General features: G+C 38.7%; 1 protein-coding gene across 1 annotated transcript in view; it reads left to right on the top strand.

The window, feature by feature from the left end:
* The first annotated feature begins 478 nt into the window (after positions 1–478).
* Positions 479–22,863, top strand: part of LOC311095073 (HLA class II histocompatibility antigen, DP alpha 1 chain-like) — a 41,558-nt gene continuing 19,173 nt past the window's right edge. The window contains exons 1-2 of the mRNA XM_084133409.1: positions 479–561; positions 12,951–13,196. Coding sequence (XP_083989535.1) covers positions 504–561; positions 12,951–13,196 — 304 coding nt within the window. The 5' untranslated portion in view covers positions 479–503. The remainder of the gene's footprint in view (positions 562–12,950; positions 13,197–22,863) is intronic.

Genomic DNA, 22,863 nt, shown 5'->3' with positions numbered 1-22,863 from the left:
GCAGCCTTCACATTGGGACACAGCTAAAGAGACTCCTGTTTTGAAGTGGGGATCTCTGGTGCCAGCATGTCTGCTGTTCACTACACCAATATTCCTGCTGCCGTCTGTTTCAATAATATTAAATCAAACAAAAAAAGACAAAGAGAAAATCACTCATTGCTCTTTAGTAGATTTGAGGGTTTTTTTTTCACACTTAAAATACATTGTTGTTAAGAATAGTATTATTTCGGTATCATTGATCGTAATGGCCAAAACTGCTTCCAGTGATCGGTAATTGGTTATTGGCCTCAAAAATCCTGATCAGAGCACCCTTAAATTAGAAAAGATTAGCCAGCAGCCTGACTGCTCAAATAGGAAAACATCAATTCTTCCTAGATACAGAGATGTCACTGTGTAGGTCAAACTCTGAGTGGATGATGCAAAAGCCATGAGAGGGCGTAATTCTTGCTTTGTTCACCTCAGGTAACATTTCTCTGATGTTTGTTTGACTCTCATATATCAAGATGGAGCTGTATATAATCACTCTCACCCTTACCATTGTTCTCTCAACTGATCCTGAAAGTAAGTAAAGTTTTTAATTGCTTAGATACTGTTTTCGTAAATAGTAAAATGGCAAACCTCGTAACTGATCACCACCATTAGTCATTTGTTTAAAAACTAGTGTACTTTCATTGGGGTTTTAAATGTTTACTTTACACAACCATTGTTTAAAAACATATGATTTCTGTGTAATATAATCAAAAGATTTGTTTTATATTTGTATTTGTTATTTTATTTATATTTTTAATCATTTTGGTATTATCCACAAACAAGTGGTAATTTTAAAGCAAGTGGTAACTTAGTAAAAACTTCAAAACAATTTTAAAGCAAGTTGAAAGGGAAGTTTAAAGCAAGTTCAACCGGACTTCCGGTTGAAAGGGAACGCTGGCGCGTGTGGCTGCCGCTCCTTTCTCCCGTCAAACTTTTGGTTTTAATGTTTTACATACCACTCATGTTTTCCATCGTGATGTGGAATCGTGTAGCAGTCATTGGATTACTGCTGCTATTTTTGGATGTTTGCAACAGCGGTGTGACCCAGGACTTTCACAAAATTGTGATGCTGTTATTCGCGTGGACTCCTCTACAATGGCCATAAGGTACACTTTTCGTCAGTTGCTGAACCTTAATGGGAAACACGCTTTGGGGGCTGAACCTCGCGCACTTTGCAATACCTATGGAATTTCTCGCCCAAAACGTTACCTACATCGATCATCACGTTGTGGGTACCTGGGTTCATCTCAAGCAAATGTATTTTATCCGATAGCCTTACGTATATCACTGAAGTTGTCATGGAGACCAACGAGGGCTGATTTAAATAATTTGACAGTTCTACGTGAGGAGGCTACACCTGGCTCGGCCGTTCCGGTGCGATTGCTGAAATGTGCACTGATAAATGTGACGATCAATAACAAAGCCCTGACTGTATGTGACCTAATTATAGATCAAAACTGGGATCTCATTTGCCTAACAGAAACCTGGCATAAAGTGTCTGATGGAATACTTTTTAATGAACTGACTCCTGAGGGATATGGATTATGTGATCTCCCACGTTCAACGGGTAGAGGAGGTGGTATCATTGTGCTGTACAAACAGCCACTTGGACTATCTTCTGTGAATATTCCTTCCTTTACCTCATTTGAATGCCTTGCCTTGAGTGTCTCTGCTTCATCATCTACAGTCATTGTGGCTGTGTATAGACCTCCCAAGTGTAACAAAGAATTTACATCTGACTTTGCTGAATTAATATCTGTGTTGGTTTTAAAATATCAGAAAATTCTAATTTTTGGTGATTTTAATATTCACATGGACAAAAAAGACATTTCATCAACAAAAGACATTACATCTTTATTAGAGTGCTTTGAGCTATATCAAGTTGTGGATTTTCCTACGCACAACAAAGGCCATATGTTAGATCTTGTGATTCAAAATGATACACTTGTGTCTAGGTTGTCTGTATCTGACTTTGGGCTATCTGATCACTTAGCTATACTATTCAATTTAGAGCTACCTGTTATACTTGCTGCCACTTCCCGTATTATTCATTACCGTAAGTGGAGATCTATCATGCCCACTGACTTCTCTGACTTTATTGACTCTGCTACTAGCTGTATCTTACTATCTGATGCATTGGAAGACAAAGTAAATATGCTGCAGACAATTCTTTCATCCGGCCTGGACACTTTTGCTCCGCTGAAGTCACGTGCTGTATCTTTTAAACGATCTGCTCTGTGGTATAATGACGATCTGCGCGCAATGAAAACTCAATGTCGCAAAATGGAGCGCAGATGGCGCTCTACTGGTTTAACTGTGTATCATCAGGCTTGGAAAGAAAGCTTGGGTGAATATAGGACTGAAATGGTATCAATAAGGTCTGCTCACTTTTGTCAGATTATTGCAAGTAATCAAGATAACCCTAAAAGGTTGTTTAATTCAATCAACAATCTTTTAAACAGAAATAATAATTCCAATGTCTCTTCTTCTGTTCAATTGTGCAACAAGTTTCTTGTGTTTTTTCGTAATAAGATCGAGGGAATAAGAGATCAGATTACTACTACAAAAACAACTGTTACCCCAAAATTAAATAGCATAGAATTTTCTGGTGTTTATCTCTCAGAATTCCTGCTGTTAGATTCTCAATCCTTGTGTAATGTGGTTTTAAAGATGAAAGCTACCACCTCACATGTTGACCCCATTCCAGAGAGGTTGTTTCAGTCATGTTTTTCCTCGTTGTGCCTGCCCCTTCTGAGTATTATAAATGACTCTCTGTCTTCTGGTGTTGTGCCATCTGCACTTAAAATTGCCGCTGTAACCCCGGTTCCAAAAACAAATAGCTGTGATTTTGAGAATCTAGGAAATTTTCGTCCCATCTCTAATCTCCCTTTTATTGCTAAAATCTTAGAACGTATTGTTGCAACACAATTGCTATCTCATCTATCTGTTAATGAACTCTTTGAGCCTCTTCAATCTGGCTTCCGTAAAATGCATAGCACTGAGACAGCATTAGTTAAAGTCACGAATGATTTACTGATGGCTTCTGATTCTGGATGTTTATCAATACTGATCCTGCTTGATCTCAGCTCCGCTTTCGACACTATTGATCACTGTATTTTACTTTCCCGCCTGGAGTCTGTCTTTGGTGTATCTGACTCTGCTCTGAGATGGTTTAAGTCTTATCTCTCAGATCGCAAACAATTTGTTGTGCTGGGTGGCTGTAGATCGGAGGTTGGTATGGTAAAATATGGTGTACCTCAGGGTTCAATTTTAGGTCCTTTACTTTTTAGTTTATATATTTTTCCACTTGGCCAACTTTTGAGGTCTCTTGATCTCGATTTTCATTTATATGCTGATGACACCCAGATATACATTCACTCAAAGCCTGATGTAAATGTGGCTGTTACTCACCTTTCTAACTGTATTGCAGAAATCAAAAATTGGATGTCTGTTAATTATTTATGTCTAAATAGCGATAAAACTGAAGTGATGCTTATTGGTTCGTCTTACCAGTTACGTAGTGTGAAATCTGTAGCTATAAATGTGGACGGCTCTGATATACAGTTCCAATCTAAATAAAAAACTTGGGAGCAATTTTTGATTCTAATTTAACATTTGACCTGCATGTACGTAATACTGTTAAAGTTTCATTTTTTCATCTTAGAAATATATCCAAATTACGGTCAATGTTGCCTTTTTCTGTGGCAGAAAAATTAATTAATACTCAGATTTTTTCTAGAATTGACTATTGTAATGCCTTGTTGGCGGGAGCATCGAAATCTGTTCTGCACAGACTTCAGTGGGTACAAAATTCTGCTGCACGTATTCTGACCAGGACCAGACAAAGAGATCACATAAAACCTGTTTTAGAGACATTGCACTGGCTGCCTGTTAAATTTCGTGTTGATTTTAAAATTCTTATGTTGACTTACAAGGCGTTAAATGGACTTGCTCCGCAATATCTTTCTGATCTATTAGTACCCTACATTCCGACACGTAATCTCCGCTCAGCTGATGCCGGTCTCTTAGTTATTCCGGTAACGCGCCTAAAAACAATGGGCGATAGGGCATTTTCTTCGGTTGCCCCAAAGGTATGGAATTCACTGCCCTCACAAATTAGAAGTGCTCCATCTTTGAAATTGTTTAAGTCATCCCTTAAAACTTATTATTTTAAAGAAGCTTTTGGGTGAAACGTGATTGCTGTGGTTCTCCATGTGAAATATTTTATGGTTTTGTTATGTTTTGTTTATTGATTTTAAATTGTTTTTTAGGTTTATATTATTGTTTGTATGCATGCTCTGTAATAGGCCTAGTTTGTATTTCATGCTTATTTTATCTATTTTAATATTTACTATGTAAAGCGCTCTGAGAATTGACTTTTAAAAGCGCTATACAAAATAAAGTTATTATTATTAATTTGTGCGTCGTCAGTAGATCACGCGCAGAACTTTCCACTCCCATCGCTGCTGTTTTGGAATTGCGCTCTGACGCTAATTTGCCCTTTTTAGTAAATCTGCCCTGTATTGTCCAATTTACTAAATCATAAGAAGCAGAGTGGGAAATGAAGGCACAGACAAGAGGGATGCAGTGCTTAACAATTACCCCGGAGGGCCTTTTATTTAAACAATACTCAGATGTGATGTGTTTAGCTGTGTGTTTTCCTCTTCTGTGCTTCGTTAACTGAAATAAAAATAACGACGTATTACAAAAAACGACAACTAACTAAAACTGTAATGTGCGTTTGGCAAAACTAACTAAAATAAAATAATATTATAGAGTAAATGCTCTTAATTTTCTTATTTGTTAATGTCTAAAGCAATTGAGCATAGAGCAAATAACGTTATATCTTTCAGAGTTGACATTTCCGACCATAAACATACAGTTTCCGACTGGCAGTGTTTCCCACACATAGACTAATTCGTGGCGGTGCGCCACAGAATCATCACCGGCCGCCACATATTGCGTTTCGTTATTCATTTTTTTAACGCTATTTAAAACACGCAGCGTATTCATTCAGCTGCATTTCCTTTCCCTGCTCTCCCTCCTTCTCTCCGTCACTCACGTGTCTCTCACACACACACACCCCTCCCCTCCGTGCACACCACGTCTCCATGAAAACGAGTGTTCACTGAAAGCAAGTTTGTGAAAGGTTGGTATCTCATGAACACCTTTACACAATCACACATTAAAAAGTGGTATAAAAAATATTTTAAATTCTGAATACAATTTTGTATTCAGACTCCCGCATATCAGCCAGGTTGAGCCATAGGTGCCTTCATCTGACCCAGGGAGCGTGCGATCACCTTCGTCGCCTGTAGAGAGAGGGCGGTGGCGGTGGCGGTGGCTTCCATGAGCCCTGGATCATCCCTACCCTCGTGCATGTCTCTGACGGGGGGTGTGGTCCGAGGAAGAATCGTTGGGACTTTATTCCACACCGTGACCCTCAGATCACCCTTGCCACCAGCCAAAGTATCCCCTCTCATGGAGAGAACAGATCGGGGTGTGGCAGAGGGGACTCTATTTCTAAGGAGGTCATTGAGTCTCAATCGCAACATTGCGATGGTCATGTTCCCGCAATGAGAACATGATTCATCCACGAACGCTGCCTTAGCGTGATTAATGCCCAAACACACCAGGCAGCAATCATGCCCATCAGAAGGCAAAACCTGTCTACCGCACCCAGAAATACACGGGTGAGACGTGTATCTTTAAAAAGACGTGACACGTGCAGCTCTTTTAGGAGAGGAGAGAAAAAGCTTGACAGTGTGTTGAAGCGCCCAGGGAGAAACACACACACTGTTGGCAGATCACTGCACAGACCAGCAGCAGGTAATGTGATCTCGCTGGAACACGCTGTAACACCAACAGCACTGAAGAGTTGCTCATCTCGTTGCAGAGGAGTGAAGAAAACTCTTGGCTCCGATGCAAAAACATGATATGAGACTGCCGCGCTGCTCCTTTTATATCCTGCAATGATAAAAACAATCCAAAAATCAAATAGTTTAATTTGTCATAAACAAAAGACTCCCAGATCCTTTAGGGATAAACTACACTGTAAAATGAAGCTTCAGACCCTCACAGAGACGGGAGTTACAGACCAGATGAGCCTCTGTGCACAATGTCACAGCATATGTAAAGTTAGTCTGCTTTCCAAAGCTTTCCAACTTCCAGAGTTTTATTCTTACTAAATTCATTTAAAAGCATAATCTTTAAAGTTTAAATTAGATCTTTTAAAATTAAAATGTTGTTTAAATAAAATCTTTAATGGCCTACTAAGATGGATGTACAATATGTGACCCCGGACCACAAAACCAGTCATAAGTCGCACGGGTATATTTGTGGCAATAGCCAACAAAACATTGTATGGGTCAAAATGAGCGATTTTTCTTTTATGCCAAAAATCATTTGGATATTAAGTAAAGATCATGATCCATGAAGATATTTTGTAAATTTCCTACCTTAGATATATCAAAAAATATATTTTAGTGAGTGGATGCAGCAAAATCGGCAACAGAAATTGACAACTTTAACCCTCTGAGGTCGGCAAACGCGCAGGCGCGTTTTGATGGATTTTCTCCACATTGTAGCACTATAAACTTAAATTTCTTCGTCATTTATGGTCATACAGAAAAAAGAAATATAAAAAAAGAATCTGTGATATTTCTACTTTTGTATGTGTCCACTTACAATCAAATCAAAACATTGTGCTTTTGTAAAATAAAGAAAATAAACAGGGTGTGCGTTCTGCCTCTCCGTCGCGGTGAACTTTTTTTTCTTGAGCACGTCTATAAACTGAAACAAAACTCAGCGAATACTTGTCACACATTTATGAGCCATATACCTTTATAAACATTTAAGTGTGTACTTTTAAATGATCGGATTCAAAACGAAAACAAATATTCTCTGTTTAAGTAATTTGTATAAAACCAACAAGATGTCCAGCTTCTCAAACGCTTGCTCATTACAGTTAATTTGGCCACGCCCACTCGCGCAAAAGAGATTCACATGCTAATCTCCACATGGAACGCGAACTCGCTCATTACCTCAACAACAAAACACCAAAACACTTCACTTCACTTTTCGTCGAGTTTGAAAGATGCGCCTGAGCTTACATTGGATTTACGTCAGAAGAAGAAGAACGCGATTTGAAGACAAGAAAGATGTAAGGTAAGAAATTCTTACATATTAGTTTGCTATTGTTGCATAAATTTCACATTGCAGTTGAACTGTTGCTAGATATATGGTGAATACTATAATATTTAGACCCGTGTTTACTGTTACTGTGTTTGTGGATATCTGCTCAAACGTAGATATGTATATGGTAACCATAATATTTAATATTTGAGCGCGATCGCTTTTGAATGTATCATATTTTGGATCGCGATCGCGTTTGAATGTATCATATTTTGCAGTGCGATCGCGTTTGAATGTATCATATTTTGCAGTGCGATCGCGTTTGAATGTATCATATTTTGGATCGCGATCGCATTTGAAAAGCAAAACGCACCAAACGGCTTCATGTTTTTACTATTATCTCATTTCATATCATCATAACGAATGGAAACATTTGAAGTAACATGATAATCAATATATTTTTCTCTAGCTTAGTTGTTACTGAAATCTTTTGGAAGATTTATAGGCTGCTATAGGTTATTGTTATTATTATTTTATCCAGCACTGCGCATAGCTTATGCCTACAAGGCACAACAAACCTGGTGTTCATTATATTATATATTGTTGGAAACATTTGTGTGTGTGTGTGTGTGTGTGTGTGTGTGTATTCTGTGAATTTTAAAAAGCAATTTTAACCAGAAAAATCTAATATTTATTTCCAAAATCATGCAGGCCTTTCTCTTGATATCAGTATGTTCACTTTTTTTTTCAGGGCCCAGATGCCACTGAGGACTTCAACATTCACATGAGTCTCAGTACGTGAACATGGTAAAGTGAAAATCAAACTCCTTGGAAATGAAAGGTATGTACAATGTTTTTAGGAATGGCACAAATGTCTCTGTCTTTGGATCATTGTTTTCAATAAGTGCTTTTTTGGCATTTGTTGTGTGTATCTTTGGACTATGTTGTGTTGTAAATAAATCCAAACAATTTAAGCCATTTTAGCCATTCTTTTTTAAATCTCCTCATTTACAGTATTGTGCAAGGTTGCTCAGAATGACAGGGCCTGATAGCTCCTAATAGGGCCGTTAGGGGAGGGTCTTTGTCTTTCTCAGGTGTGAAAAGCTTACATATTAATGACCTCCGCATAGAGCTTTCTCACACAAAACCCGTCGTAAAAATTTTAAATCAATATATTGTCTTATATGAATGAGCAGTCAGGGTGATTTTCACATAGTTTTAGAGCAAATATTCTAGGCTACGTCATACAATTTTCAAAAGTCTTGTGAAGAAATAATCAGTATGGGTTTAATGGCCTTATTTCAGTGAGAATTTTTTTGTATTTTCACAAACCACGCATAAATGTCATTATCTCAAAACTACAAACTTTTACATACATGCTGATATATTATTGTAGCAGAGTTTGTGCTGAATACAGTGTAATTAGACTTTAGCCATGAAAATGTCACAAGTAACAGAAATAACCAGAAATGTCAGAGCATGTCAGAACACCTCCAGGGCCCAGAAAACAGCTCAGACCTCAGAGGGTTAAAGTCGATTTTCTCAATATTTAGATTTTTTTGCACCCTCAGATTCCAGGGTAACACTTTATAATAACTTTCAGTTGTAAGTCATTAATAAGTGTTTAGTTAATGATGAACTAATCATTTACAAAACATTCATAAATGATTAGTAAGTGATATACTACCATTTTATGTATGTTTTGTAAATTTCGTTACAAGTCATTTACAAGTGATTAGTAAATGATTAACTAATCATTTATGAAACATGACTATGCATTCATAAATGATTAATAAGTGATATGTTAATTATTTTATGTATGTTTTGTAGATTCAGTTATAAGTCATTTACAATTGATTAGTTAATGATTAACTAATCATTTACAAAACATGAATATGTGTTTCATAAATGTTTAATAAATGATGTTACATTTTTTTGTATGTTTTGCTCACATCAGGTGCACAGTGGTTAAAGACTCCATGTGTTTCAGAGAAGCTGTCTATACCCTCACCAGTCAGCACTTACACTGCAGTACACACTACAGTGTTCAACACCTGTTATAGATGTGTAAACGCATGAATAAATCATTTACAACACTTTCTGCATCCCCTAATCTAAAGTGCAAACTATTCATCACTTGTAAATGTCTTACACGTCATTCGTAGATTACTACTTCAAGAATCAAAAAGGCATAAGATCAACGAATGTTATCTACGAATGTATATGTAACACATTTACAAGTGATGAATAGTTTACACTTTAGATTAGGGGATGCAGAAAGTGTTGTAAATGATTTATAACACTTTCTGCATCCCCTAATCTAAAGTGTAAACTATTCATCACTTGTAAATGTGTGAGACTTACCTGTTATAAATTATCTATTCAAGGCATTTACAACACTTTCAGCACACTCTAAATGCTATATACATACAAAAAAAATAACATTATTTATGAAACGCATATTCATGTTTTGTAAATGATTAGTTAATCATTTACTAATCAATTGTAAATTACTTATAACTGAATCTACAAAACATACATACAATCATTAACATATCACTTATTAATCATTTATGAACGCATAGTCATGTTTTGTAAATAATTAGTTAATCATTTACTAATCACTTGTAAATGACTTGTAACAGAATTTACAAAACATACATAAAATAATAGTATATAACTTGCTAATCATTTATGAATGTTATGTAAATGATTAACTCATCATTAACTAACCACTTATAGATGACTTACAACTGAACGTTATTATAAAGTGTTATCGATTCCAGATTTTCAAATAGTTGTATCTTGGCCAAATATTGTCCTGTCCTAACAAACCATACTTTGATGGAAAGCTTATTTATTCAGCTTTCAGATGATGAATAAATCTCAATCAACTTAAAAATTGACCCATAAGACTGGTTTTGTGGTTCAGGGTCACATATACTCCATCATTTATGGTCATATGAAAAAAGAATCTGTGAGATGTCTTACAAAACATTGTGCTTTTGTAAAATAAAGAAAATAAACAGGGTGTTGCTTTCTGCCTCTCTGCCTTGAGTGTGGACGGTGTTTGACCAGCCGAGAAGCGATCCTGGAGGAACCCCAGAACTGAAGCCACCGGGCAGTTAACTGGGTCCACCTCACGCTCTCTACACTAAATAGTGTAAACATTTCATTTTAGGCAGTACAATTTCCTTTTGGAGGGAGCTCTAGAGCTGAGTATGGTCTCGACTACTCCTGCTGACAGGCCGTCCTGTAAGTCCCCAAGCTCTGGATGTGGGCAAACGACATCTTGATGCCGAACTGCCAGCTCTTGAGACTGGGCCATAATAAGCCAGTTGTCCATATAGTTTAGCACCCTGATACCCTGGAGCCTCATTGGCAATAGAGCTGCATCCATGCATTTGGTAAATGTGTGAGGGGAGAGAGCTAGGCCAAACGAAAAACCCAATATTGGAACGCTTCGCCCCCAAAAGCAAACCTCAGGAACCTCCTGTGAGACGGAAGGATGGATATGTGGAATTATGATCTTCAGATCTATCTTGCCAAACCAATCCTCAGATCTGATCTGACTCACAATGGTGTGGAATAGTGAGCATCTTGAACCTGAACCTAAAATTCCCATCCTTCTTGGGAACTATGAAGTAGCGGCTGAAAACCCAGACTCCCTGTCTGGTGGAGGAACACGTTCTATTTACTTCTTGTTCCAATACCCGACCCTGCAATGGGTCGACAGTCTGTTAACCTTCTGTATCACAGGACCCAAGGAGAAATATTCTGTAGATTTTTCCATGCCTAGAAATATTCTACTACAGGGACCAGCCTCTTGGGGCTGATTTCAGGTACGTTCGAGATTTGGGTTAGGCTGACCCCCTGAAGCGGCTTTCCAGCAGGGTTTGGCTGAAAACGATTCTCAGTGTGCGGATGCGAGCGCTGCCTGGCTGCAAGCCTGTGGCAGGATACAGACATCGATTTCCTAAGGGCTCCCCAAAGTGGGGGCTCTTTCGGTTTTGTTCTCGACACCCTGAAGCAGAGGACCAGCAGGGAATAATTGAAAACGATTTCCGATGTGCGAACACTGCCTGGCCGCAAGCCTTTGGGGCAGACACTTCAGCGTGCGTCCACTGGAAACTGATGTGTCCTGAAGTGCACTTTACGGCGGGATACAAACATTGATTTCCTGAGGGCTCCATGGAGGAGTGAAAACTTAAGAGGTCTGCGCATAGCGACAGGACCTTACCTGAAGCATTCTTCGAGAAAATTACAGTCCTCAGATCTGTTTTCTCTTCGGAAAGCGTTAGGCAAGAGTGTTGCTTCGACCCCCAGGCTTTTTCAGGGGGGGGGCTCGAGGGACAACCACTCATTCGCTGCTGCTGAAACTAGGAGCTCGGTTCATAATGTGCACAGGCAGCCCCCTCGAGAACTGCCCATGCATGCTCTGCTCCCATCTTAATCAGGGGCCGTATTCACAAAGCATTTTATCTTACCACTAGGAGTACTCCTAAATCGCACTAAAATATTTTAGCTAGGAGTTTTCTCTTAAAAGTTATTCACAACGCCTTTCAGACATACTCTTAGTAAAGAAAAATGACAACTCCTAAACTAAGAGTGAGTCTTCGTTGCTATGGATGACGTCATTACTCATGGACGAGCTTGACTGGAGTGTCCACCTTGATTGGCTGATGATTGTAACGCGGGAATGATTCCAAACACCTCCCCTACGATGATGAGTGACAGGTGACAGGTCTGAGAATGCGTGCGCTACACAAGTAGTGTGAAGGACGGAAGATGATGAATAACTGAATAAATAGCCTAAATGAATAAAGAGTAAGGCAAAACAAATAGCCTAGTAGCCTAATGAAACATATGGATTGATGCAATATCTTTGCAACATTATTGAATTAATCTGTCACTATATGCCTCTGCCTACGTTTGCAAAGAGAAGAACATTTTAATTTGATTCACAATGAAACGTTACAATTAGTTTACATGCAATGAGTAGCCTAGTTTTGGTTGTTGTTGGTGGCGTTATTGCACCCCTAGTTATGCCTACAATGCAAAATTGTTCCCTCGCGATTGGAAGCACCTGTAGCCGCTGCATACGCATTTCAAAACATCGCAACGTGAAATGCCACAAAAAGCGGTTTGTGAATAGGTCTTAATTACAATTAACTACAATTATGAGTGCACAATTTACTACAAAAGTGTGTATGGTGTATAAGAAAAGAGAAGTTTAGCTATAATGGATACATAATACAGAAACCCTCTCTTCTGATCTATTGTAAAAGTTTGTAATCTTGATTGTAAATGATTTTTTCCCCACTAGCAGACGACACCATTTACATCTTGTTTCTTTGTGCAGGCCTGTAACAATAAATTGTTAAAAAGGAACACTTCAGTACACTAAACTACAGAAAAATATATGGATTATCATGTTACTTCAAATGTTTCCATTCGTTATGACGTTATGAAATGAGATTGGAGTAAAAACATGAAGCCTAATATTTGGCACGTTTTGTTCCCTTTCAAGGGAACTTCGAGCTGCATTTGAGACGCTGTGGGAACGCCTTGCGTGATTGCGTCGTGAAGCACATGTATAATCAATCCAATGGAAAGACGAGACGTCATGGGCGGGTGACGTCGACCAGGAAACTATAAAGCACCCTTAAAACCAGACCGCGTTAGCTTCTGTGCCTTCAGCAAGCGCTCTCTGTATACTATCCTTATAAATCTCAAAAATTAAGTTGATTTTATGATTATGTTTTATTGCTCTCCATCTATTTCAGCTGAACATGAGGCTTTCCAGTTTACACTATGCTCTAATACAGAAGGAGGGTTTTACGTTGGATATGATGAAGAGGAGCTGTGGCATGTCGACTTTAATCAGAAGACTGAAGTCCTGACATCACCTGATTTTATAGGACCTTTGACATTTGATGGATTTTATGAACGTGGTTTTGCACGTTTGGAAATATGCCGAAATAACTTACTCAGCTTCATACAAGTTTTCAAGAGCCCACCACCAGAAATGGGTAAGACATTAAGATTTTTTACATTTTTAAATGAACATCAATACTATGATGTGGGCAACACTTTAATGTTTTCTTTGTTAAGGGTTTCCTTAAATGTAGGGTAGGCAGTTTCTGCACTATCAATGTTATCTAGATGAACTACAAAAATAAAGCATGTTCCCTTTCGAATGGGAATTTGCACTGCATCCTCGAGGACACTATGGGGACTGCCTTCGGCATGACCGGTGTCTGAAGCACGAGTCTAAACACGACAATGAACTTGACATTGCCTGGGACAGCATATGACATCACTACAGATGCCACCACAGATATAAAAGGGTACCTGTAGAACACGTCATCCTCTTTCTTGTCTTTAGGATCCGTTTGCTTGAAGTACAAGCAGGGAGCTAAATGCAGGCATTGTGAGGATTTATCAATGAAAAACCTCCATTTGAATCGTCCCTATTTTTGATGCATTTGGGTGGAATGCATGTTACTCTTCGAAAAAGCTGGATGTGCTAGGTATGATGCATCCGCAAAACTGACTAAATGAGACAGTTAAGAAGCAGTTTCTTTCCTTTCTTTCCTGAGGGAAAATAGTTAGTGTTTGCACAAGCGCATTCGGCTCTCGAGGGAGTTGAAGTCACTCATAGTGATGCATTCGTGCTGTTCTCGTATGATTCTTTTCAGAGTTAAAGTAGAATCTGGCATTTGAACTAATGTACATGACTCTCGAAGGGGGTTAAATTGCAGTAATTTGTTCAACCTGGGCTTGACACTCTCTTGAGGGATGAGAGTTGACCTGCCCTCTGTGTTTCAGGTCCAGCGGTAGCCATTATGGTGAGGTGGGATTGAGCGTGGTTGTAGGCAGAGCATGGACGAGTCGAACAGGTTGTTTTCCTTTTTTGGCTCCTCTTATTGCCTCAAAATAATACTAGCAGTGTTGTAGTCGAGACCAGCTCACTCGAGTCTGAGTCGAGACCGAGACCAGAGAGGGTCGAGTCCGAGTCGAGACCGAGACCAAAGAGAGTTGAGTCGAGACCGAGACCAGAGAGAGTCGAGTCCGAGTCGAGTCGAGACCGAGACCAGAGAGGTTGGATAACCTAAGGTTGGGTCTAAAAACCAGACCTAAAGATATCTTCAAGAATATGTAAAATATTTTGGTGGTAACAATAAAATTGGCACCATACTCAAACAGTAAATCAAATATACCATGGAATCATGGACACTGTAATGGTAAAAAAGGCCACATAGTAGGTGGTGTAAAGGTCATTTTATTACAATTATTACTTACAATTATTACAATCAGTAAGTGCTCTTGTCCACATAACATTGTTGTATCACTCTATACAGTAAGACCACATAACATTTTCTAGTACAAATAACATTACTGTACCACTATACCTGTATGTTCAACTGTAACAAAACTTTTAGCCTTTAAGCTTATGTGCTCTTGTCCACAAAACATTGTTGTACCACTCTATACAGTAAGACCACATAACGTTTACCAGTTGAGCTAGAGGCTCCACATCACATCTGACCAGGCTCCTGCTGCATTTGCGTGGCGCGAACGTTAGTCTCAAGTCATGCGCAGTTGCGCACAAGAAAGTCAGCAATCATTGGACGTTTCAATCAAACAACAATTTAAAGAAATATTAACATACAGTAACAATCATGAAATATTTTGAATGGGACTCGAGTGGACTCGGGAATAAGTCCGAGTCCTAATATGTTCGAGTACGAGTCAATTCCGAGTCAAAATGCACACGAGTCCATGACAAGACCGAGACCATTAAAATATGGTCTCGAGACCGAGACCGAGTCCGAGTCTCGAGTACACAACACTGAATACTAGTGTTCTATATGATGGATCTAGCTCTGAGGAAGTGTAGTAGTTATTGTTATACCACTTAAGAGTTGTGGAAAGTTAAGGCCTGTTACATTGACAGATTAGATCTGGTTTGGCAGCATGAGACATATTTTATGGAAAACAATTTCTGTCTAGACACAACTGCCCTACTCCTGTGAGCCTTCTGTTTTTCCTTTGATCTCCACGCTGAGGACTGTGTGATGCAGAGCTCTGCCTGAGTCGTTAGACTTTCTGTAAGCCTCCTTGATTAGCTGTCCTGAGAGTAGGATGCAGTTAGGCCTCCTCTCACTTCAGAGAGTCATCATGCTGAGGCCTCCATCCTCAGAGGTCAGCTAAGCAGTATTCTAGGTTGCTAGGCTCTCTGTGAACCTCCTTGGCTACTGTCTTTACAGTAGTGGAATGTTGTTAGGCCTCCTCTCATTATAGAGAGTCATTCTTCTCAGGCCTCCACTCCCTAGAGCTCAGCCTGAATAGCGGTCCGAGTTATGTTTTGTGAAGCCTCATTGGTAATCTTTTATGAATGTAGGATGCCGATAGGCCTTCTCTCACTTTAGAGAGGTGCCATATTCAGGTCTACGTCCCCAGAGCTTGGCAAGCAGTAATGTTGAGTAGTTGGAATCTTTGTGAGCCTTCTTGGCCCCTGCTTTCAGGAGGAGGGATCAAAAATATACTAGTCTTCAATACAATGTAAATGCATTTGCACCGCACAGTCCAGAGCATTGTGCAGCATGCCAGACAGATTTTGAGAGTTGGCCAGCTAAATAAAACAGGTAGTGTGCCAAATAAGTAGACTAATGGGTAATGTAGGAGCAGATGTGAGGTACATTCATATTTCTGAAATAAACACCTGTAATAGCTTATTTCTATGGCATGCATAGTTAGTGAACCTATACCCACGTTTCCACCGCAGAAACATTCCCTAGGAACTAAGGGTGGTACTCAATGTGTTTCCGACTGCAGGAATCAGGGTCTAAATGAAGTTCCGGGTAAATATTTTTCAAAGTTCAGGAACTCGGGTGGGACTTGGGTGCTGAACATGCTGATTGGTTGAGTTCATGTCGTATTTTCATTGGTTGACTCCATGAAGCATTTTATTTCAACCATAATTTTTTTAAATCTGTTGTGATGCGTGCAGTAACAGTTGCTTGCTATTCGAATCAACAATGGAGTTTAAAAAATATGACAGATGGACCGACGATGAGGTTCAGGCTTTAACCCTCTGGGGTCTAAGGTGTTTTTGGGGTCCTTGAGATGTTTTGACTTGCCTTGACATTTGTGTTTTTTTCAGTTGCTTACAAACATATTAATGGCAAAGGTATAATTACACTCTATTTAGTACAAACATAGCTACCATAATATGTGAGCAACATGCATGTACATGTTTGTATTTTTGAGAGAATAATGTTTATGCATGGTTATTGAAAAAACTAAAAATGAAAGTTTCTGAAATAAGGCCACAAAATACATACTAAATATGTGTCCACAAGACTTCTGAATAATGCATTTTGTCGCCTAGAGTTTTTTCTTCAAAATTATGTGAAAATCATCCTGCCTAATAATTCACATAAAACAATACATTGATTTAAATTTTGTAAGACACTTTTTGTTTGGAAAGGCAATACACCATCATGAATATTGAGTGGTTCACACCTGAGAAGGCAACGACTCGCATAATTAGCCTTTCATTCAGGTCTGTCACATATAACCGTCTCATATTTTTTAATGCAAAACAATGTTATATAACGCAATAATGGGGATTCAGTTTGCCTAATATTTGCTCAAGAAAGAAAGATGCTCCCCGAATGACAAAGCAATATATTCCTTTTTTAAAATCTTTTTTATATCCTTATGCAAATAAAAATAATTGTCAAAAAAATAAATAAAATAAAATAAAATACAAGAAAAAGCAGCTACACAAGAAATGATCAATAGGTTGCACAATTCAATAAAGTGAAAATGTTGCTGTGTAAGCCTTGTATCAGACAAGGTATAGCTCATCAAACAATGTCCAAAGTTGAAGCAGTCCTTTAGTAGATGAATAATCCAACCATCTGCGATAAATTTACTCCAAAAGACAACAGTTCTCATGCATCAGACTCTTCCAAATCAGGAGCAGTTATAAGTAAGCCAAACTCCCAAGCTTACATTCCTCTGGACTTTAAATCCATATTTAAAGTGCATCATGGAGGGTTAAAGTCACTGATAAAGACTCCTTCTAAACTACATAAAAGATAAACTGTATCAAACTTCTTAGCAATAAACATTGGGTCTCATTCATGAAACATTCGTAAATATACGAGTAAATATGTGAGTGATTTGCGCGTAAAGAGACCTTCCCGAAAAGTCTTCTCCTGATTCACAAATACTTCGTAAACGTCAGATGTGATAGTGAAATGTGTGTGTGTTAATGAATTCCAATCAGTCGTAAATGGGACACGCGTGCACGCTTATTCTCAATTACCATAAATCCTGCCCATTAAATCCAACTGACAACTATATATGGGCATCATATTATGACACCAAACGAAGGATTTCAACATGTTTTCTCAAAAGCAAATGAAAAAGAGAAATTTCTCAGATGCAGAAATTGAAGTTTTATTATCAGAAGTTCATTCAAAACGCCACATTTTATTTTCAAGCATACATAGTGGCGTATCAGGTCCTAAAAAAAAGTAAGCTTGGCAGCATATTACAGATGCAGTTAATGGAGTTTCATCTGTTAATCGAACAGTCCCAGAAGTGAAAAGAAAATGGTTCGACATGAAAATTGACTGCAAAAAACGAATTAGTTAACTTCGAAAAAATCGTATTCAAACTGGCTCTCATAATAAAAGTAAAAAAAAAAAAACTGTATGTAATTACTATATATAATATTTTTTCAAAATGTTGTGTAAATATGTACCCGATTAAGGTGAATTAAAATGCAGCCTTATTAATGAGCAAAACGTTCGGATGTTAAACGCACTATTTACGCGTGGCTGGGAGCAGGTGTAGATTTCTTTCGTACCAACTAACATTTGGAAAATACGAACATTTTAAAGGTCCCGTATTATGCCCCTTTTCACAAGATGTAAAATAAGTCTCTGATGTCCCCAGAGTGTGTATGTGAAGTTTCAGCTCAAAATACCCAACAGATAATTTTTTACAGCATGCTCAAGAAAGAAAGATGCTCCCCGAATGACAAAGCAATATATTCCTTTTTTTAAATCTTTTTTATATCCTTATGCAAATAAAAATAATTGTCAAAAAAATTTATAAAATAAAATAAAATACAAGAAAAAGCAGCTACACAAGAAATGATCAATAGGTTGCACAATTCAATAAAGCACAGAAAAACGCGCTGTTTTAGTGTGTGCCCTTTAAATGCAAATGAGCTGCTGCTGGATGACCCAGGGGGCAGAGCTTCACGAGCTTGCGCTCAGTCTGTCAGGACAATTTCATCTCACGGAATGATGATAATATCAGAAACTCTCAGTAACGGTGTTCATTTCGAGTCGGACAATAATGCCTACAGAGTCAGAGTGCTGTATAGAGATGAAACAGGTATAGTTTAGTAGTTTAACTACGGTTATTATAATGTATTTGTCATCTGCTTGTATGTATCCATTATTTATTAATAGCCTACAAGTCTGCTGTTTCGGACCAGGTCCGAATGATGATCAAACATACTGATGAGTTTAATAAAGTTTATTGTACAAGATGAAGCGTCAGTTTTACTTCAGAAAATCACCGTAAGAGCTGAGTAAACAGTAAGTTACTTAAGTAAGTTATAAGAAGTGCGCAAGTACATAAACGAATTTCGGTAGAGTTGAGGGAGCATTCCTGTGGGCGGAGGTTAGTCAAAAAACTGTTCTACTGACGTCATTAAAGAAGGAAGTAGAGGGATGTAGTCCAAACTGGTTGTTCGATGTAGGCGACTTCTGTTAAATAAAATATATTGCTTGGCATTGAACTTTGAGCTTTATAATTTTACAGATATTATTTATGCTCTAACAGCAACATTACACACTAACTAAAGTTTGAAACATGGGATCACGAAGAACGGGACCTTTAATGAATACGAAAATTTACGCCAGAACCACTTTACACACGATTTACACAAAAATTTGTTCTGCTCGTGATTCATGAATGAGACCCAATAACAATATCATCATCATCAAGGCATACTTTTTAAATAACTGGAAAGAAAACAAATCCTTACTTTAAGTTGAGCTTGAAATGTAACATTTCCCAACCAGGACATAACACAAATGCAGTTAAGCCATGCTTTCTACTGCTGCTTTACTACTCTCTTCCTCTACAAACCCCTAAAAGTTCACACAATAGGCTTGTGAGTTGGAACATCAAGGGTTTGGGAAGCCCCATTAAAAGATCTTAGGTATTTACTCACTTGAAAAGGCTTAATGCAGACATAGTGTTTCTACAAGAAACTCACATGCGCATCACAGACCAGGTCAGGCTAAAATGCCCGTGGGTCTCTGAGGTATTTCACTCCAACTTTAACTCTAAAGCCAGAGGAGTTGCTATTTTAATTGGTAAATCAGTTCAATTTTCTACTTCTAAATTGTGGCAGATATTTAATAATTTCAGGCACGTTGTCGCACGTTCCTGTATTACTAGTCAATATCTATGGCCCAAATTTTGATGACCCAGATTTTATGAATAAAGTATTTGAACGACTCTCTTCTCTGCATGATAACCTCCTTATCTTTGGAGGGGAAATGAACTGCGTTATTGATCCTAAGTTAGACCGTTCCTCTCCTAAAAGCTTGACCCCATCATTAATGTCCAGGACACTCTCTGACTTCATGGCTAAAAATGGTTGCATTGATCCCTGGAGATTCCACAACCCTACCATCAAGGAGTATTCTTTTTTTTTTCACATATGCATAAATCCTTCTCTCGGATTGATTGTTTTTTCATTGATGCTAAACTCATCTCCAAGGTGTCAACGATTAAATATCATCCTATAGTTATCTCTGACCACGCCCCACTCTCTTTGGATATTCAGCTCTCCCCGCAATCCCGATACTCCTCACCATGGAGGTTAAACACTCTGCTCTTATCAGATGATAAATTTAACTCTTTTATTGTATCTTCAATTGATGATTTTATCATGATCAATCAAAAAGAGGCTGATCCTATTTCTTGCTCACTGCTATGGGAATCACTCAAAGCATACTTGCGGGGTCAAATAATTGATCTGCCGCTAACAGATGATGAAATCATCACTGCTATAAACAACATGCAAAATTCTAAAGCTCCTGGCCCTGATGGATTCCCAGTGGAATTTTTTAAAGGATTTCAATCTAAATTGGCCCCGATATTGCTTTCTGTATATAAGGAGTCTCTGCAGGTTGGCTCTCTCCCCCTTACTTTAACAGCAGACTTATGGAGGCTTGTCTTAAAGAAAGACAAGGATCCCGATCTCTGCGGTTCTTACAGACCCCTATCTTTACTAAATGTGGATGCTAAAATACTTGCTAAGGCTCTGGCCAGCCGCTTGGAAGGTTTTCTTCTGGCCATGATTTCAGAAGAGCAAACTGGCTTTATAAAGGGCCGTCAGTTATTTTACAACATCCGCACCCTTTTAAATATAATATACTCGAAAAATTCCACTATAACCCCTGAAGTGGTCATCTCAGTTGACGCTGAAAAGGCATTCGACAGGGTCGAATGGAACTTCCTGCTTGCCGTACTAAATAAATTTGGGTTGGGTGATATATTCATTTCATGGATACGCCTTCTCTATACATCCCCACAAGAAGCTAGTATCTCCACCAATGGCGTTCAATCTGCTTACTTTCCTCTATCTCGAGGCACCCGACAAGGTTGTCCTTTATCTCCTTTACTCTTTGTGCTGGCCATAGAGCCTTTGTCTATCCATCTGAGATCCTCCTCCATTTTTTCTGGTATATCACGTTTTGGAATGGAATTTAAACTTTCTCTTTACGTGGACGACTTGTTGTTATATGTCTCCGACCCTGGCCGCTCTATACCAGTAATTTTGTCCTTTATTCAGAAATTTGGCTCATTTTCAGGTTACAAAGTTAATATCTCTAAAAGCGAATACTATCCTGTCAGTCTGACATCCCCTTCAAATTGAGCCCCTTAGGTTTTAAGTATTTAGGAGTTAATGTAACCAGAAAGCTAACCTCCCTTTTTTCTGCCAATTTCTCCCCTTTCATTTCTAAAATTAAGTCTGACCTTCAAAGATGGAGGAGCTTGCCATTATCGCTTATAGGTAGGATCAACACAGTTAAAATGAACATTTTACCCAGGTTCTTGTTTCTCTTCCAATGTCTCCCTCTATTCCTATCTAAGCACTTTTTTTAAAACTATTGATAAGGATATATCTAGCTTTTTATGGTGTGGAAAGGCATCCAGAATTAGTAAATCAATTCTTCAGAGATGTAAACTTAATGCTAAACTTAATGACTCTCTCTCTCAAATATCCAATTATACTACTGGGCAACACATATTCATAAAATCTCATTTTGGTCCAAATCTACGCATCCCCCATGGTGCAAGTTAGAGATACATTCATGCGGCTCATCCTCTCTGCCAGCTTTGCTCACCTCCTCTATACCTACTAACTTCTCTGGCTTTACAGATAACCCACTGGTAATTTCCACTCTAAAAATCTGGTACCAACTTAGAAGGTATCTTAAATGTACTTCTCCATCTATTTCAGCTCCTTTACTAAAAGAACATTTGTTTCAACCTGCACTATCTGATCCCACGTTTTCTATATGGTATGACAAAGGCCTGAAAACTTTTAAAGATTTCTATAGAGACGGTGCTTTCTGTAGCTTTGCAGATTTGTCTAGTGAATTTCAACTCCCGCCATCTCACCTCTTCCGCTATTTCCAAATCAGACACTGCGCCAAATCCTTGTTCCCAGCCTTTCCCTCATTTCCCCCACTCCAATTGTGGGAAGAATTTCTCTCTCCGGTCCCCCCTCAGAAGTCTTTCATTTCAGAAATCTATAACAAACTTCTGAATCATGATACCTCATCCATCACTAAAGTTAAGGCTGCCTGGGAGGGAGAACGTCTCGGTTACGTATGTAACCCTCGTTCCCTGAGTAGGGAACGGAGACGTTACGTCGGATGACGACGAATGGGGTTTCGCTTAGAAAGCCTGTCATCTTCGAGTATATAAAACGAGCCAATGGCAATGAAATGCCATGGGTCTGCGGAATTTGCATAGCGTAAGTCCGCCCCACCCTGGGGGTATATAAGGAAGTACGCTGGCAACATGCAGATATGTCTTCGCTGAGGAGCCGAGACTGAACTCAGGCGTTCCAGCGTTCAAGCGGAAGTGGCAGGGAGACGTAACGTCTCCGTTCCCTACTCAGGGAACGAGGGTTACATACGTAACCGAGACGTTCCCTTTCGTTGTCAAGTCAAGTCAAGTCAAGTATATTTGTACAGCGCTTTTCACAATACAGATTGTATCAAAGCAGCTTCACAGTATTAATTAAAATAATACAACAAGGTTTGTTTCTAGTGGAATTTATTGATTGATAAAATAAAATTAAATATCCCCAAAATATCCCCAACTGAGCAAGCCAAAGGCAACAGTGGCAAGGAACTGAAAAACTCCATCAAGTGACCTAATGGTGTCCTAAAACTCCATCAGGTGACCTAATGAAAAAAAAAAAAAGAGAAAAAAAAAGAGGAGAGAACCCAGGCTCAGTCGGGGGCCAGTTCTCCTCTGGCATTTATGAACTAGAGGCCGGATTGTAGTTTGAACTTTAAGATTAAAAATATTATATGAATGCCTGGCCGAAAAGATGCGTCTTTAATCTAACTG

Source organism: Abramis brama (genome assembly GCF_963993115.1).
Source record: "Abramis brama genome assembly, chromosome: 13".
Classification (NCBI taxonomy): Eukaryota; Metazoa; Chordata; class Actinopteri; order Cypriniformes; family Leuciscidae; genus Abramis; species Abramis brama.
The sequence above is the reverse complement of the archived record's forward strand: the minus strand, read 5'-3'. Positions and strand labels throughout refer to the sequence as shown.